The sequence below is a fragment of the Lithobates pipiens genome, unplaced genomic scaffold (genome assembly GCF_037356315.1).
Source record: "Lithobates pipiens isolate NorthernLeopardFrog02 unplaced genomic scaffold, aLitPip1_a1.2 Scaffold_56, whole genome shotgun sequence".
Lineage (NCBI taxonomy): Eukaryota > Metazoa > Chordata > Amphibia > Anura > Ranidae > Lithobates > Lithobates pipiens.
Window position 1 is genome coordinate 2,620,566 of NW_027507878.1, and position 17,965 is coordinate 2,638,530.

A 17,965-nucleotide genomic window follows, 5' to 3' on the forward strand; every position below is an offset into this window, starting at 1 on the left:
GGCCATTTTAGATTCTTTAGCATGTCACTATAGGGAGAGGTTGCTGTGTGGAGCAGGGAGAGACTTCAGTGACCCAAATCGCTAGCTGTTAGGTCCACAAAAGTTCTTTTAAGGACTGGTATCATGGTATAGGTGTTAGGTGTAGTTCAGGATATAGGTTTGAGGCAGTGCTGTGCTAGTGATTGTTGCAGCAGCCTGAGTGTCTTTTGTCAGTGTAGAGAAAGGGACAGGACGCTGTGTGCTGCAGGGACAGTCAGTTTAATCATTAGCTGTTACTATTAGGTCCACAAAAGTCCTTTTCAGGACTGGTATGGTAAAGTAGTACATGATATAGTTTTGAGTGCTATTCAAGTTATTGTTCCAGCAGCCTGTGTTTTGTCAGTTTAAATAGGGACAGGCAGGAAGCTGTGAGTGAGGCAGTGAGGGACAGTCAGTTTAATCAGTAGCTGCTACTATTAGGTCCACAAAGGTTCTTTTCAGGACTGGTATGGTAATAGGCTTGTACATGTATAATATTCTTTCTTCCAAATATAGAAAGAATATTATACTTGACTGCTGCCCTTCTGCTGCAGTAGTCCTTTATGAGTATAGGGACTGAGGTACAGTCTGCTAATCATTCACAACCTACTAGTTCCACAAAGGTCCTTATAAGGACTGGTAAGGTATAGGGTACTACAGTACATAGGGTTGAGTGAGGTACAGTCTGCTATTCCTTAAGGACTGGTATAGGTGCACAATATATAGGGTTGAGGTGCACTACTGCTGACTGCTGCCCTATTCTGCAGCAGTCCTTTATCAGTATAGGTACTGAGAGTTTTGTCACAGGGTCATTTAAAAAATGACAGGCAGAGGAATAGGCAGGCCCTTCCGCAGGGGTGGTAGGGGTAGGGCAGGAGCAACAGGATTGAGCCAAAGTGGGAAGTTGCAGAAGGTGCGTTCAATTACTTTAAAAGATGCACCAGACTTGGTTGAGTGGCTCACTCAGCCTTACTATTCTGCACCCTCCTCATCCTCTCGATCTGCACCCTCTTCTTCACTCTCTGCTATGTGCACCCCCAAAGACAATACCACCAACAACACCACCACCACCACATACCTTCCGCTTGAGTCACAGAAATTATTTTCCAATCCATATCAAGACATTTCTGATGCGCAGCCACTCTTGGCATTGGATCAGGAAGAGGAGGTAGCAACAACCGCCACTCAGCAGTCTGACGACAATACCCAGATCAGCCCAAGGAGGAGGTTGGTCCCCGGTGTTGCTGCTTACTCCGAGATCTCTACTTAATGCGGTGGGGAAGGTGACATTGATGATGACTTGTCTAGTGATGTCACGTGGGTGCCCACAAGAGAGGATTAGGAGGGGAGTTCAGAGGGAGATATGGACCAGCAGATAGGGAGGAGAAGCAGGAATAACTTACATTGCACAGGAGGGACAAAGCAGACTGCAAATGTATCAGGAGCGAGTCATCGACCATGTATGGTCACATCTGGCACTCCCAGGATGCCGGCACATGGCTCCGCAGTGTGGGCTTTTTTTAACATGTCCGCTACTGACAATAGTGTTGCCATCTGCAATCTTTGCAGTCAACGCATTAGTCGCGGTAAGCCCAACACTCATCTAGGGACGAACGCCTTAAGAAGGCACATGAGCAGCCATCACCGAGCCCAGTGGGAGCAACGGAACACACAAAGCCACACTCCAGGCTCTCACCGTCCAGCCTCGTCTTCTACTTCTTCTTCTCCTCTCTCCTCACAATTGTCCTCCACTCCACCTTCCATCACGCCAAGCTCACGTTTTTCTGCAAAAAGGCAGGCTTTCGTGGGCCTAATGTTCGAGTGTAAAAAAATGATGACGCCGGATAACCCTCTTGCCCAACGGTTGACGGCTGGCTTGTCATAACTGATAGCCCGCCAACTACTGCCATATAAACTGGTGGACTCGGAGGCCTTTCGAAAATTTGTGGCCATTGGAACACCACAATGGAAGGTCCCAGGAAGGAAGTATTTCTCACAGAAGGGCATCCCAGAGCTATATGGCCATGTTAAGCGGCAAGTGAATGTATCTCTGGCACACAGTGTCGGTGCCAAGATACATCTGACCACAGACACGTGGTCTAGCAAACACGGCAGGGAAGGTATATCACTTTTACTGCCCACTGGGTGAACCTTCTGACGACCGTCAAGCATGTAACCCGTGGCACCCGTGTAGATTTGGTTTTACCGCCACGAATTGCATGCAGGCCTGGCTCTTCTTCTCCTCCTCCTCCTCCTACTCCATCCTCCTCCCTCTCCTCCTCGGCTGACTCCTCCTTTTCCGCTGCTAGTGTCTCTTCCACTGCGCCGCCCAAGCTCCCCAGGACCTATTCGACATGCCAGGTGAGACGTTGCCATGCCGTGCTACGTCTGCTGTGCCTGGAAGCCAAGAGCCACACTGGTCCGGCACTCCTTTCAGCTTTACGTTCACAGGCAGATCAGTGGCTAACACCGCTCAATTTGACAGTTGGTAAAGTGGTGTGTGACAACGGTGCCAATCTGATTAGCGCATTGAAACAGGGCAAAATGACGCACGTGCCATGCATGGCACACGTCTTAAACTTGGTCATGCAGCAATTCGTTGTCAAATACCCTGGGGTCCAGGACATCTTGCGGCAGGCAAGGAAAATCTCGGCCCATTTCAGAAGATCTTACACGGCCATGGCTCGCCTTGCGGACATTCAGCGGTGACACACAATCTGCCGGTCAGACGTCTTATTTGCGATTGCCCGACGCAATGGAACTCAACCTTCTATATGCTTGATAGGCTGCTCCAGCAGAAACATGCAGTTAACGTCTACCTGTATGAACTCTGCGGCAGAACAGGTTCTGGGGAGCTGGGGTTTTTTTCACCGCGCCAGTGGCTGCTCATGCGTGACGCATGCAGACTTCTGCGCCCATTTGAGGAGATCACCAAACTGGTCAGTCGCAGCCATGGAGCCATCAGTGACATGGTACCTTATGCCTTCTTTATGCAGCGTGCATTGCGTCGTGTCATTGATCAAGCTGTGGAGGAGCAGGAGCAGGAAGATAAGGAAGTCACAATGCTGGATGAATTCCCAGGGGGGGCTACTCTATCTGAGACAAGTGAACAACAGGACAAAGTCTGAAGAGGAGTCAGAGGAGGATGGTGCCGGGGCGGATGAGGAGGAGCAAGAAGAGCGTGCTTTAAACCTTTCTGGGACCCCTGTTGTTGTGCGTGGATGGGGAGAGGAGAATGAAGAGGACAACATTATCCTGGATGATGAGCAGGAGCCAGGCCACCACACCGCTTCCAGTTTAGTGCAAATGGGGGCCTTCATGCTCCAGTGTTTTATTAGGGACCCCCGTATAAAAAGCATAAGGGTCAAGGACCAGTACTGGGTGGCAACGTACTTAGACCCCCGGTACAAACACAAAATGGCGGAAATGTTACCGCCGTCACAGAGGGCTGTCAGAATGGAGCACTTCCAGGCCTTGCTTCGAGAAATGCTGCATTCTGCTTTTGCGTGCGCTGGCAGAGGAGCAATTCCCACTCCCAGGGAAGGAGTTGCGGGTACCAATCCAACAGCACCTGCAAGAAGAGGCCGGTTTGAAGATGTGTTGGTGACTTCGGATATGAGGTCATACTTTCAGCCGACCCATCGACAGGTGTCATCCGGATCCAGCATCAGGGAACGCCTAGACCGTCAGGTGTCCGACTACATCGGGTTAACGGCCGATGTGGATGCTCTGAGGAGTGATGAACCCCTGGACTACTGGGTGGGCAGGCTTGACCTCTGGCCAGAGCTTGTCCAATTTGCAATGGAACTGTTGGCTTGCCCCTCATCCAGTGTCCTGTCCGAAAGGACGTTCAGCGCAGCAGGGGGGATCGTGACCGATAAGCGTACTCGCCTAGCTCACGACAGTGTTAACTACCTCACATTTCTAAAAATGAACGAGGCATGGATCTCGGAGGAATTCAACACATGTGACCAGTAGACCATGTATATGTCTATAAACAATTTTTTTAATCGAGCACACAGACCTTCTTTCTTCATTTGGCTCACTTCCTTGTCCAAAAAAAGCACACCGTACTATATGCCCCTACCCTCCTCTTTGAAGAGGTTGAGCGGTGTCATATTTCTACTGGGGCTGCTTATTATGAGGGGCTCCCACCATCCCTGTGCTGTGCTGACTTCCTCCTGGGGCTGCTTATTATGAGGGGCTCCCACCATCCCTGTGCTGTGCTGACTTCCTCCTGGGGCTGTACCTCTGCTGTGCATATTATGAGGGGCTCCCACCATCCCTGTGCTATGCTTATTATGAGGGGCTCCCACCATACCTGTGCTGTGCTGACTTCCTCCTGGGGCTGCTTATTATGAGGGGCTCCCACCATCCCTGTGCTGTGCTGACTTCCTCCTGGGGCTGTACCTCTGCTGTGCATATTATGAGGGGCTCCCACCATCCCTGTGCTATGCTCATTATGAGGGTCTCCCACCATACCTGTGCTGTGCTGACTTCCTCCTGGGGCTGCTTATTATGAGGGGCTCCCAACATCCCTGTGCTATGCTGACATCCTCCTGGGGCTGCTTATTATGAGGGGCCCCCACCATCCCTGTGCTGTGCTGACTTCCTCCTGGGGCTGTACCTCTGCTGTGCATATTATGAGGGGCTCCCACCATCCCTGTGCTATGCTCATTATGAGGGGCTCCCACCATCCCTGTGCTATGCTCATTATGAGGGGCTCCCACCATCCCTGTGCTATGCTCATTATGAGGGGCTCCCACCATCCCTGTGCTATGCTCATTATGAGGGGCTCCCACCATCCCTGTGCTATGCTGACTTACTCCTGGGGCTGCTTACGGTGCAGGTGTCAGTGCTGTATATCACGGTGCTGGTGTCAGTGCTGTATATCACAGTGCTGGTGTGAGTGCTTTATGTCACGCTGCTGATGTCAGTGCTCTCTATCATGGTGCTGCTGTCAGTGCTGTATATCACGGTGCTGGTGTTAGTGCTTTATGTCACGCTGCTGATGTCAGTGCTCTCTATCACGGTGCTGGTGTCAGGTGACTCTATCACGGTGCAGGTGTCATTGCTGTATGTCACACTGCTGGTGATCATCTCCTGCACCCTCTTCTTTGCCTACCCTGACCTTCCCTCTCCTCCATTGCCTTCATGCGCTCCATAGTCCTGAATTGTCACAATTTCACATATAAAAAAAGAATGCTTGTAGTTGTCGATCCCAGATTCACCTCATACATGTGTTATGTCATTGGCCATGTGGTGGGACTATGTTTGCACAGCTATTAATTATTTTGTGGCTGCAAATTTGACCTGACGTTACGGTTCGCAAACTATCGGCCGCGTTCGCGGTCCGCGTTTGCGAAATGTCCCGTCGGAAGTTTGTCCATCACTACTCAGGTTGAACTGGATGGACTGGTGTCTTTATTCAACCTTACTAACTAACTATATATACACACACATATATATATATATATATATATATATATATATATATACACACATACACACATACATACACACAACATGGAAGTCAAAGTTGAACTTTGTAAGTATCAGGTATGTTGACTATTGCCCTTTATGGACTTACTTTAACTTTAACTGATTCCCAACCAGCGCACGCCGATGTACATCAGCAGAATGGCATGGGCAGGCATATTGGCGTACAGGTATGTCCAATCTTCAATGCCGCCCTGCCATCGCGAGCGCGCCGCTGGCGGCGCGCTAGCATGCCAGTCGGGACCCCCGTGAGTCTGGTCGTACCCGCGAACGTCTAACGGGACGGCTGAATGGAGGAAATGCCATGTAAACAGCATTTCTCCATTCTGCCTAGCAACTAGTGACGCTGATCTCTGCTCCATATAATGGGAGCAGAGATCAGTATTTACTAAATGAAAGCCCAGCCCCCCACAGTTAGTAACACACCCCTAGGAACACTTAACCCCTACACTGCCACCCACTGGTTAACCCCTTCACTGCCAGTGTCATTTACACAGGAATCACTGCATTTATATAGCAGTGATTGCTGTATAAATGACAATGGTCCCAAAAATGTGTCAAAAATGTCCGATGTGTCCGCCATAATGTTGCAGTCACCATAAAAATCGCTGATCGCCGCCATTACTAGTAAAAAAAAAATAATAAAAAATTATTAATAAAAATGCCAAAAAACTATCCCTATTTTGTAAACGCTATAACTTTTGCGCAAACCAATCAATAATCGCTTATTGCGATTTTTTTACCAAAAATATGTAGAAGAATACGTATCGGCCTAAACTGAGGGAAAAAATGTTTTTTTATATATTTTTAGGGGATATTTATTATAACAAAAAGTAAAAAATAATGCGTTTTTTTCGAAATTGTTGCTCTATTTTTGTTTATAGCGCAAAAAATAAAAACCGCAGAGGTGATCAAATACCACCAAAAGAAAGCTCTATTTGTGGGGAAAAAAAGGATGTAAATTTTGTTTGGGAGCCATGTCGCACGACCGCGCAATTGTCAGTTAAAGCGACGCAGTGCCGAATCGCAAAAAGTGGTCTGGTCTTTGACCGGCAGGTCTGAAAGTGGTTTTAAAATATTAGTACCTCCAAACCTTTCCCTGTTTCTTTTATCACATGTGGAGTGTTTTTTTTTTTCTTTAGGCCCCATTCAGACTTACAAATGGGGCTGTTAGTGATCACATGCAAGAGACCCAGCAGAGGCTCCTGGTAAATAGCTGTGGGAAGTAATCCCATTGAAAGCAAAGGAAGGCTGACATCTCCCACAGCCAATCACGGCCACTCACATGTAACTGCTGATGCACAAGAAAACCCGCAAACAGTTTGGTGAAGACCAGCAGACTAAGGAGATGGATTACTGGAACCATGTCCTGTGGTCTGATGGGACCATTTTCCCTCCCCCGGTGTCATGTGACTGGTCTCAGTGTTACAAAGTCTCAGGTGTGAATGGGGAGCAGGTGTGTTACATTTGGTGTTATCGCTCTCACTCTCTCATACTGGTCACTGGAAGTTCAACATGGCACCTCATGGCAAAGAACTCTCTGAGGATCTGAAAAAAATAATTGTTGCTCCACATAAAGATGGCCTAGGCTATAAGAAGATCGCCAAGACCCTGAAATTGAGCTGCAGCACGGTGGCCAAGACCATACAGCGGTATAACAGGACAGGAACCACTCAGAACAGGCCTCGCCATGGTCCACCAAAGAAGTTGAGGTCACGTGCTCAGCGTCATATCCAGAGGTTGTCTTTGGGAAATAGACGTATGAGTGCTGCCAGCGTTGCTGCAGAGGTTGTAGGGGAGGGGGAGGGTCGGCCTGTCAGTGATCAGACCATACGCCGCACACTGCATCAAATTGGTCTGCATGGCTGTCATCCCAGAAGGAAGCCTCTTCTAAAGATGATGCACAAGAAAGACCACAAACAGTTTGCTGAAGACAAGCAGACTAAGGCCGCGTACACACGGGCGGACTGTTCGCCCAACTTTGTCCGCTGAACAGTGTTTGGGCGGACAGTCCGCTCGTGTGTGGGCTTTCAGCGGACAGTTTCAGCGGACAGTTTGACGAACAAGGTTTTTCGGAATTTCCGAAAAACTGTCCGCTGAAACCTTGTTTCAGCGAACAGTCCGCTCGTGTGTAGGCTTGTTCGTCAAACTAAGTTCCGCGCATGCTCAGAAAGGATTTACACGCCGAAAGTTATAATGCAGTGTATAGGACGTCGTATTTTTCGTCCCGTCGTACGTGCCGTTCACGTCATCGCGCACGGTTTCAGCAAACTGTTCGTCCGTCGTGTGTGGCCATGTCCGTCCATGCTAATTTTGAGCGGACTGTTTGCCGAAACTGTTTGACGGACAAAGTTGGGCGAACAGTCCCCGCGTGTGTACACGGCCTAAGGTGATGGATTACTGGAACCATGTCCTGTGGTCTGATGAGACCAAGATAAAGGTATTTGGTGTCAGATGGTGTCAGGCGTGTGTGGGGGCAACCAGGTGAGGAGGACAAAGACAAGTGTGTCTTGTCTACAGTCAGGCATGGTGGTGGGGGTGTCATGGTCTGGGGCTGCATGAGTGCTGCCGGCACTGGGGGGCTACAGATCATTGAGGGGACCATGAATGCCAACATGTACTGTGACATACTGAAGCAGAGCATGATCCCCCTCCCTTCAGAGACTGGACCGCAGGGCAGTATTCCAACATGATAACCACCCCAAACACACCTCCAACACCACCACTGCCTTGCTACAGAAGCTGAGGGTAAAGGTGATGGACTGGCCAAGCATGTCTCCAGACCTAAACCCTATTGATCATCTGTGGGACAAACGGAACGTGGAGGAGGGGAAGGTCTCCAACATCCACCAGCTCTGTGATGTCATCATGGAGGAGGGGAAGAGGACTCCAGTGACAACCTGTGAAGCTCTGCTGACCTCCATGCCCAAGAGGGTGAAGGCAGTGCTGGAAAATAATGGCGGCCACACAAAATATTCACACTATGGGCCCAATTTGGACATTTTCACTTAGGCGACCAAAGGGTGTGCCTAACAAATGTAGTGTGTGCATTATGTGCTAGTGTTACTAAGAGATCTGGCTGTTTTTCTCCCTGCTTTGTCACTGATCACCGCCATTGCTAGAACAGTATCTGTACAGATCAATATCTTGATAATGAACAGAACTACACTCATGTCCCCAATAGTATAGTGATCCCAAAAATGCAATGTTAGCAGGGTCAGCTACCTTAATATCTTGCAGCACTTTCCTTTAGGACCCCCACCAAATTCGAATAGTTTTTGAATTCAAATAGTTTTTGAACTTCCAAAGAGAATAAAAATAGAATAGAAAATAAAGGAATAGAATAGAAAAAAATAATAGAATAGAAAAGAATATAACAGAAAATAAAAGAATAGAATATAGTAGAATAAAACAGAACAAAATAGAATAGAAAATAAAAGAACAGAATAGACTAGAATGTAATATAAATGACTAGAATAGAATAACATAGAAAGAATATAACCATCTTCTGAAATTAGAATTTCAAGTAGAATAAATTTGAATACATAAATGGATAGACTAGAAAAGAATAGAAATGAATGAAAAAAAAAAGAATAGAATAGAATACAAGCAATATAACCATTTCACAAAATTTAAATACAATCAATTTGAATGGAATAGAAAATATTAGAATAGAATAGACAATAACAGAACAGTTAAAAAAAACAACAACAGAATATAATAGAACAGAATAGAAATAATATAACCATCACCTGAAATTTGAGTTTTGAATAGAATAAATTTGAATAGAATAGAAAATAAAATAGAATATAATAGAATAGAAAAGAATAGAACAAACTGACCTGGACATTTCATAGATAGGCAACTCCTATCCTCATATTGATTAGCGGTTTCTAATTAATAATAACTACTGCAGCAGGGAACAGACACAAAAGATACGCTCAGCATCTTTCCAAATAACCGTTCTCCTTTATTATGACGCATTTAAAGGTATTTTATACACATGATTATGTAGGTATCACATTAATATTACAATTGTACGTTTATGGTAACAAGGGACGTAACATAGGCAGGCTAATTCTAATCAGGACTCGAAAGAATGCAAAACATGTACTGAAAACATTATTAGTGCCGTGTGCACAGTGAGGGCATTGTGCAATACATATAAAATACAATACAATTATATACAGAACCTACAAATTTCCTTAACAGTCTCCTCTCATTTGATCAATATTTTGATCACTAACCATACCTGCTATCACCTTTAACCTGGAACCTCCTGGCCAAAGAGGCAAAAACTCCATTGTGGAGAAAATAATAGCTGAGCATCTTTTTTCATTACAAAATGACTTTTCACTGTGAAAAACAAATAATTGATAAGACATATTTACAGAGTACCGGCTGTACACTCCTGTGGCCAGAATGATCTTCTAGCTAAATTGTTGGTATGCCGACTTATCATCACATGTAAACACAGACAATTCCACATACAATGGAAGACGTACAAAAGACAAATATGACTTCAACATGGCTACTTTTCGAATCACATTATACTTATTCACTTTCAGCCCCGGAACATTTGGCTGGCCAAACCAAGACCAGAGCACTTTTTGCGTTTCGGCACTGCGTCGCTTTAACTGACAATTGTGCGGTCGTGCGACATGGCTCCCAAACAATATTGACGTTCTTTTTTTTTTTCAACAAATAGAGCTTTCTTTTTGGTGGTATTTGATCGCCTCTGCGTTTTTTTTTTTTTTGTCCTATAAACAAAAAAATAGCGACAATTTAAAAAAAAAAAAAAGCAATATTTTTTGCTTTTTGTTATAATAAATATCCCCAAAAAATATATAAAAAAAACATTTTTTTTTCTTCAGTTTAGGCCGATACGTATTCTTCTACATATTTTTGGTAAAAAAAAAAAAAAAAAATCACAATAAGCGGTTATTGATTGGTTTGCACAAAAGTTATAGCGTCTACAAAATAGGGGATAGTTTTGTAACATTTTTATTAATATTTTTTTTTACTAGTAATGGCGGCGATCAGCGATTTTTATTGTGACTGTGCCATTATGGTGGACACATCGGACATTTTTGACACATTTTTGGGAACATTGTCAGTTATTCAGCAATCAGTGCTATATAAATGCAGTGATTCCTGTGTAAATGACACTGGCAGTGAAGGGGTTAACCAGTGGGTGGCAGTGTAGGGGGTTAAGTGTTCCTAGGGGTGTGTTACTAACTGTTGGGGGCTGGGCTTTCATTTAGTGAACACTGATCTCTGCTCCAATCACATGGACCAGAGATCAGCGTCACTAGTTGCTAGGCAGAACGGGGAGATGCTGTTTACAACGACATTTCTTCATTCGGCCGCCCCCGTGAGACGATCGCGGGTATGCCCGCGGCGATCGAGTCCCTGAGACCTGCGACTGGACTCACAGGGGTCCCGACCAGCATGGGAGCGCGGTGAATTTAAAGGGACGTACAGGTACGCCCATTTGCCTGCCCGTGCCATTCTGCCGACGTACATCGGCGTGCGCTGGTCGGGAACTGGTTAATATGGGTAAACCCCTGAAATAACTATACAGGCTTGAGAAACCTCTGCTAATTCTATATCTACAGCTCACAGTACATTAGTACGATGGCCTAAAGGAATATTGTTCCTTACATTTCCAGTCATTGGGAAGGAAGCCAACCCTTACAGATTCCTAAAAAGATTATCAGTGGTTATTCATCTGAAAGGTAGAAATAGCTCATTGCTCAAGTAAGTATCGTGACTGTGACATTATGGTGGACACGTCGGACAATTTTGGCACGATTTTGGGGCCATTCACATTTATACAGCGATCGGTGCAATTAAAATTGCATTGATTACTGTGTAAATATGACTGGCAGTGAAGGGGTTAACATTAGGTGCCGCTGTAGGGGTTAAGTGTGTCCTGGGGGGTGATTCTAACTGTGTGGGGATGGGCTAGCTGTGACACATCACTGATCATAGCTCCCGATCACAGGGAGCAGAGATCAGTGACACTGTCACTAGGCCAAATGGGGAGATGCTTCTTTACATCAGCATTTCCCCATTCTTCCTCTCTCCGTGAGACGAATGCGGGTATCCCCGTGGACATCGGGTCCGCGGGATCCGCGATCCTACTCACAGAGCACGTGGCACGTGCGCGCGATGACAGGGCGGCAAATTAAAAGGGACTTACAGGTACGGCCATTTGCGCAGCTGCGCCATTCTGCCAACGTACATCGGCGTGCGCCGGTCGGGAACCGGATATATATATATCCCTTACAATTAGTATTTGAATAAATAGTACCCTAGACTGTGATCACAAGAGGGAAACAAATCAAACACAGAGATTTCTTTCATTTAGTCATTTTTGCAGCGTCTGGTGTGGATCCGGGTGACTTTTCCTTCAAGTTTTGCACAACTGTACATGAAAGAGACGCTGTATTGAGTCTCCAAACATTTCCTTATATATAAATGTCTCTTAACAATCCACAATTCACCTGGCTTTAGTTTTAGATCCTTTAGATTTATAGTTTTAGATCCTTCCAAACTTTTAGGATCTGGAATTGGGAAGAAAACACATAAATGAGTTTGTCAAAAACCTTAAAAGATCAGCAACATTCTCTCTGTGAGATCCAAATGGAGGACTTCAGCTGCTGAGACAAAATATAACCCTTTCATGACTAAGCCTATTTTTGGCATTTGGTGTTTACAAGTTAAAATCCGTATTTTTTGCTAGAAAATTACTTGGAACCCCCAAACATTATATATATATATTTTTTTAGCAGAGAATCTAGAGAATAAAACGATGATTGCGGCGATACCTCACATGTGTGATTTGAACACCATTTACATATGCGGGCGCGACTTCCGTATGTGTTTTATTTGCTTCGCGAGCTCGCAGGGACGGCGGGCGCTTTAAATGTATTTTTTTTTTTATTTTAACATTAATACTTTTTTTTTTTTTTATTCTGATCACTTTTATTGCTGTCACAAGGAATGTAAACATCCCTTGTGACAGTAATAGGTGGTGACAGATACTCTTTATGGAGGGATCGGGGGTCTAAAAGACCCCCCACCCCTCCTTTACACTTCAATGTATTCAGATCACCGAAAACGGCGATTCTGAATACTGTATATTTTTTTAAAACCGGTGCCATTGGCAGCCGAGTAAACAGGAAGTGACGTCATGACGTCGCTTCTGTGTTTACTATTAGGAGACTGGAATGAAGCCGCTCACGGCTTCATTCCAATCTCTCCCTAGCCGCTGGAAGTAACACACTCCCAAACCAAATCCCATAGGGAGAGAGTCCAACATCCCCTTAGGGGCTTGATAAAGTATAAGAAAACATTCAGGCAAAAGTTTTCTAGTTGCTTACTCTACTTTTTCCGCTACATTGTAGACAGTAGGGGGTGTAAAAAATAAAACCTCAAAACTTCTAGTAAAGACTCTCCTATAAAAAAAGATTTCCTCTGTTACTCTCTGTAGATTCTGCACTCTGTACTCATGCCGCGTTACACACGATTGGACTTTTCGACTGACAATTAGATTGTGTGTGGGGCTCCAGCGGACTTTTCTTTCCCAAAAGTCAGATGGACCTAGAAATAAAACATGTTTCAAATCTTTCCGATGGACTCGAGTCCAGTCAAAAAAATCAGTTCGTCTGTGTGCTAGTCTGATGGACTAAAACCGACGCTAGGGCAGCTATTGGCTACTGGCTATGAACTTCCTTATTCTACGTCATCACATTCGAAATCCTTCTGACTTTTGGAGTGATCGTGTGCGGCCAAGTCCGTTCGTTTGAAAGTCCGGCGGACCTCAGCTGCAAAGTCTGTCGGATTGTCCGCCGGACCAAGTCCGGTCAAAAAGTCAGATCGTGTGTACGCGGCATTACAAACTTCTTCTGATAACACTTTTTACTGTGGCCTTTGCAGTAGCATTTGCCACTGGACATCCAGAAAACATGTCCATACATACAAAATACATACTCGTAAGATCCTGACTTGGGCATCTGAAAGGGATGTTCAACTTTTGGTAACAGGTAAAACAAGAAGTGGTATGTTATAAAAACAACTGTGGAGAACCCTGGCTCTTTCCCACGCTCATTTACTAAGGCAGCCATAACTGCTTGTGACTGATGACACGGCCCATGTGTCAAGCTGGAGGGAAAAGAGTGACTGGCAGACATAAAGGATCACCTTTTCCAAAGTCTTGTTTCGTAAGAAGTTGCCCCCTGTGGACCACTTGTTCTTCTCGTTCTGGGGTCCTTAAAGTTGAATTATTAATCCCAGCTATACTGGGCCAGAACTGGGGGGGAATCTGTGATTTGCACAGACCCAGCAAGTGTCCGGGGCTGTAAATGAAGCATCCTTAGTCACCTGATCTGCTTCCATGTGTGAGTTTTAATGTTAGTATGGCTACCTCAGCAAGAACCTGGAAGGCTGAAAACAGACAATCAGTTAAAGAGGAAGTAAACCCTGATGAGTTTACTTCCTCTTTTATTCCCTGCAAAGGTAAAGTATAATGGACTACTATGCATCGCATCGCATCGCATCACATCGCATAGTAGTCCATTATGTGTCACTTACCTGACACAGGAGCCAGCGAAGTCACCGCTGTCCCCTGTAGTCCGGCGCATCCATCTTCTGGGTGGGTCTCGCTGCTCCGCCACTGTCATTTGGCGAAGCCGCTAAGACGTCACTCCCGCGCATGCGCACGGGAGCCGACACGCGTGGCATATCGCTGTTGACCGCGGCACGCTCAGTGCGCCTGCGTGCTGCTGTCTACGGCACATGCGCCGTAGACAGAGGTGAATGTCTTTCGGCAAATATCTCCTAAACCGTGTAGGTTTAGGAGATATTTCTTGGACCTACAGGTAAGCCTTAATCTAGGTTTACCTGTAGGTCAAAGTGTGTTGTAAGGGTTTACAACCACTTTAACTTGGCGTGCTTGATTGGTTTACCTGCCGGAGTAAAACCAAACTTCTGGCTCTTCAAATGGAACCAAAAGCTCTCTATATCTCGACTATCTATATAACTATATACTCTTTTTATAGCTCACAGGCTTCGCTAAAACATGGAGCTCTGCTTCTTGAGCTGGGGAAAAAAGGATCCAATGACTCTGAATATAGAGTATCCTTCTGGGTGACCAACCTCAGTATAAAACCGGGAATAAGTCTACAAAAAAATGTAATATCTGGGTCTCCAGGGAGTGTGTCCTGCATGGGGCTTGCAGCAGATGATTCCTACGTCATCAACGTAACACATGTGGCTTCCTTTGTCTCCGGCCTCCTCCAATAGAGGCCATAAGGTAGAAAAGATGTAGCTGGATAGCCGCACTCCGAATTATTCAACTTTATTTCAAAAATTTAATTAAAATCATAGCATCTAGGCTGGTAAACAGACTAACTGCACAGCCGCTGACATGTTTCACACCCCAAACACGGTGCTTAGATGACTAATTCAGAGTGCGGCTATCCAGCTACATCTTTTCTACTTCAGTTCCTGTTGCAAACAGAGCCAGCGCCCTGTGGGACTTCGGAGACAGCTGTTTTGGGAGAAGTCATTACCTTAGAGCGGTAATTCTTTGTATTTATATCAGAGGCAATAAGGTGGCTGGATTCAAATGTACGCATTTTTTCATCGTTTGATTTATACATAAAAAAATAAAAAATAAATTCATAATTTGAACCTTTCATTAGACAGACATTTAGTTAGCTGTATATTTGCTGTGCCAAATGTGGGACCATTAAAAATTAAATATTTGACCAAAATATATGAAATGTCTAACTTTCTCCAATAGCACCTTTGCATAAAGCTACAGCTCTGATATATTGGGGTGAACCCTTCATTACTGGGTCCAGCTTCCATAAATATATTACAATGGCTTGTTTTCTATCACGCTGTTTGAGTAAGAACTTCTGTTTCATTTTTAAAAATAAGACAACTTTTTCCTGGCAATATTATACATTTCTCATTGCTTGCTCTGTTGTTAGTTTTAGCGAGATAACACAAGTCCTTCGTTTCCATCTGACGTTATCTTCATGATGTCAGAACATACTAAATGATAACAATACCCTGCGGTCATGCAGAGATGTCCAATAAATCCAAAGTATTCTTCTGCTTATACCACCACACTTACAAGGAAAAGGGGGCACATCATTTCACAATCTGCTTTTGATTTAAAAAATAAATAAAAACAAAAAGGACCAACAATCTATGACAGAACAGAAAGCTCTCAGCCACATCAAAATCTATACAACAACTGCCTGCTGGTGGCATCTATCCTATCAGGGTGTGTGGACTTGATGTGATGGGTCTGTTTTATATTTAAATTTTATTTATTATTACTCTCACATCATGGACCGCACATCAAGTTATTATCAGACCTTTAGATTTCATTTTTGTAGAAAAACTTCCTATGTATCTTGGCTTTGTTATCCCCCCTTAATCTCCTCTTCTCAACAGAGAATAAATTCAGTTCCTCTAATCTTTCCTCATAGCTAATCTCCTCCATGCCTCTTATCAGTTTGGTTGCCCTTCTCTGCACTTTCTCCAGTTCCCCGATATCTATTTTGAGAACTGGAGCCCAAAACTGAACTGCATATTCCAGATGAGGTCTTACTAATGATTTGTACAGATGATCTCGCTCTCTCTCTCTGGAGTCCATACCTCTCTTATACAAGGAAGGATTTTACTTGCTTTTAATACTACAGCTTGGCATTGCATGTTATTATTGAGCTTATGATCTAGCAAAACCCCCAGATCCTTCTCCACAATTGATTCCCCCATTTGTACGCCCCCCTAGTATGTATGATGCATATTCTTAGCCCCCAAGTGTATAACTTTACATTTATCAACATTAAACCTCATTTGCCACATAGTCGCCCAATTAGACGTTGGGTTGGCCTCTAAGTTGGAGACATCCAACTGCATTGCATGAAAGTTATTGCTATCTAAATCTAGTTCTGAATTTGGCTTATTATTCAGGGATTTATTGTCCTCCTGAATGCGGCCTTAAGGTCGTTATTCCTCAGGCTGTAGATCAGTGGATTAAGCAAAGGGTTAATGAGGGCAATTATGACGGAAAACAGCTTGTTTATGCCAAACATATTAGCGGAAGTGGGAACCAAGTAAATAAAAATTGTGGAGCTATAGAAGATGAAGACCACCAAGAGGTGCGATGTGCAGGTAGAGAAGGCTTTCAGCTTTCCAGTTTTGCCAGGAATGTGGAGAATTGTACTGATAATTCTAATATATGGAAGGAATGTGAAAAGAAAAGCAATTAATGCCACACTGCCGCCCAATGCAAAAACCAGCACTATGTTTATTGTTGGGTCAGTACATGAAATCTGGAACAAGTGTGGGAGGTCACAGAAGAAGCTGTGGATGGAATTTGGACCACAGAAGGACAACCTGAGCGTACAAAGTGTATGAACCAAGGAATAAATAAACCCAAAGACCCAAATTATAACAGATAAATGACTGCACATCCTCCAGGACATAATTTGTGTGTAATGTAGGGGGTGGCAGATGGCGATGTACCGGTCATAGGACATAGCCGAGAGCAAGAGGAGCTCAGAGCAAGCAAAATAGACATAGAAAAAGACTTGGGCTGTACAGGCAGGGAGGGATATTGATCGGTTTTTGGTGACCAAGTCAAAGAGCATCCTTGGTCCACTCACTGATGAATAGGACATGTCCAGAAAAGCCAAATTGCTGAGAAAAAAATACATTGGGTTGTGCAGATGGTGGTCAGTGAGGACCAAGAAGAAAATAAGAAGGTTTGTGATCAGAGTCATCAGATAGATCAGAAGGAAGAGCACAAAAAGTCCATTCATGGTCGGTGGATGGTCTGATAGACCCACAAGAATAAGAGTGATAATCTTTGTGAGATTTCTCATATTATTTATTTCCTCTCTGTGCAAATGTATCACCAATAAACAGTAAGAAAAATATCAATCTTAGAAATTATTAATAAGAAAACATCTAAAGTGTGCCCACATCTTATATGTGGGATTCTATGCAGACATTTGATTTAGTGAATATCTTATATAGATATAAAATGTTGGCATTTCCCACAGGACAGTCTGCTGGGTTGTAAGAATACAAAGCTTTTTAGTTTTTGTTAAATGTCTCTAAAGATCTCATTTAAAACTCCTTTGTCACTTGAGAGTCCCTTTATTAATAAAAATAAGTTTACAGTTCATAAAATTATTTCTGAATAAAACTCTACTGAAGTTCTATTCTTTTTTTTTTAATTCTGCTTTTATTTATTGGTTATAGGACAAAGTAAGTACAAAACACTTTAAAAAATGAAAACAATAAATACTTTTGTTTTTGCTCCTAAAAATAATAAAATAACATGAAAATAAAAGTGCAGCACTAGAAACATAATTCACAATGAACTGAGACAATGTTGCAAATCTCACAATCAACG

At 44.1% G+C, this 17,965-nt stretch overlaps 1 protein-coding gene across 1 annotated transcript; it reads right to left on the reverse strand.

Moving 5' to 3' along the window:
• Nucleotides 1-15,032: 15,032 nt before the first annotated feature.
• Nucleotides 15,033-17,597, reverse strand: LOC143958038 (olfactory receptor 1M1-like). Its single transcript, XM_077467483.1, has one exon. It carries the CDS (start codon nt 17,427-17,429, stop codon nt 16,512-16,514), a length of 918 nt encoding a protein of 305 aa, XP_077323609.1. The 5' UTR covers nt 17,430-17,597; the 3' UTR covers nt 15,033-16,511.
• Between the last annotated feature and the right edge of the window lie 368 nt (nt 17,598-17,965).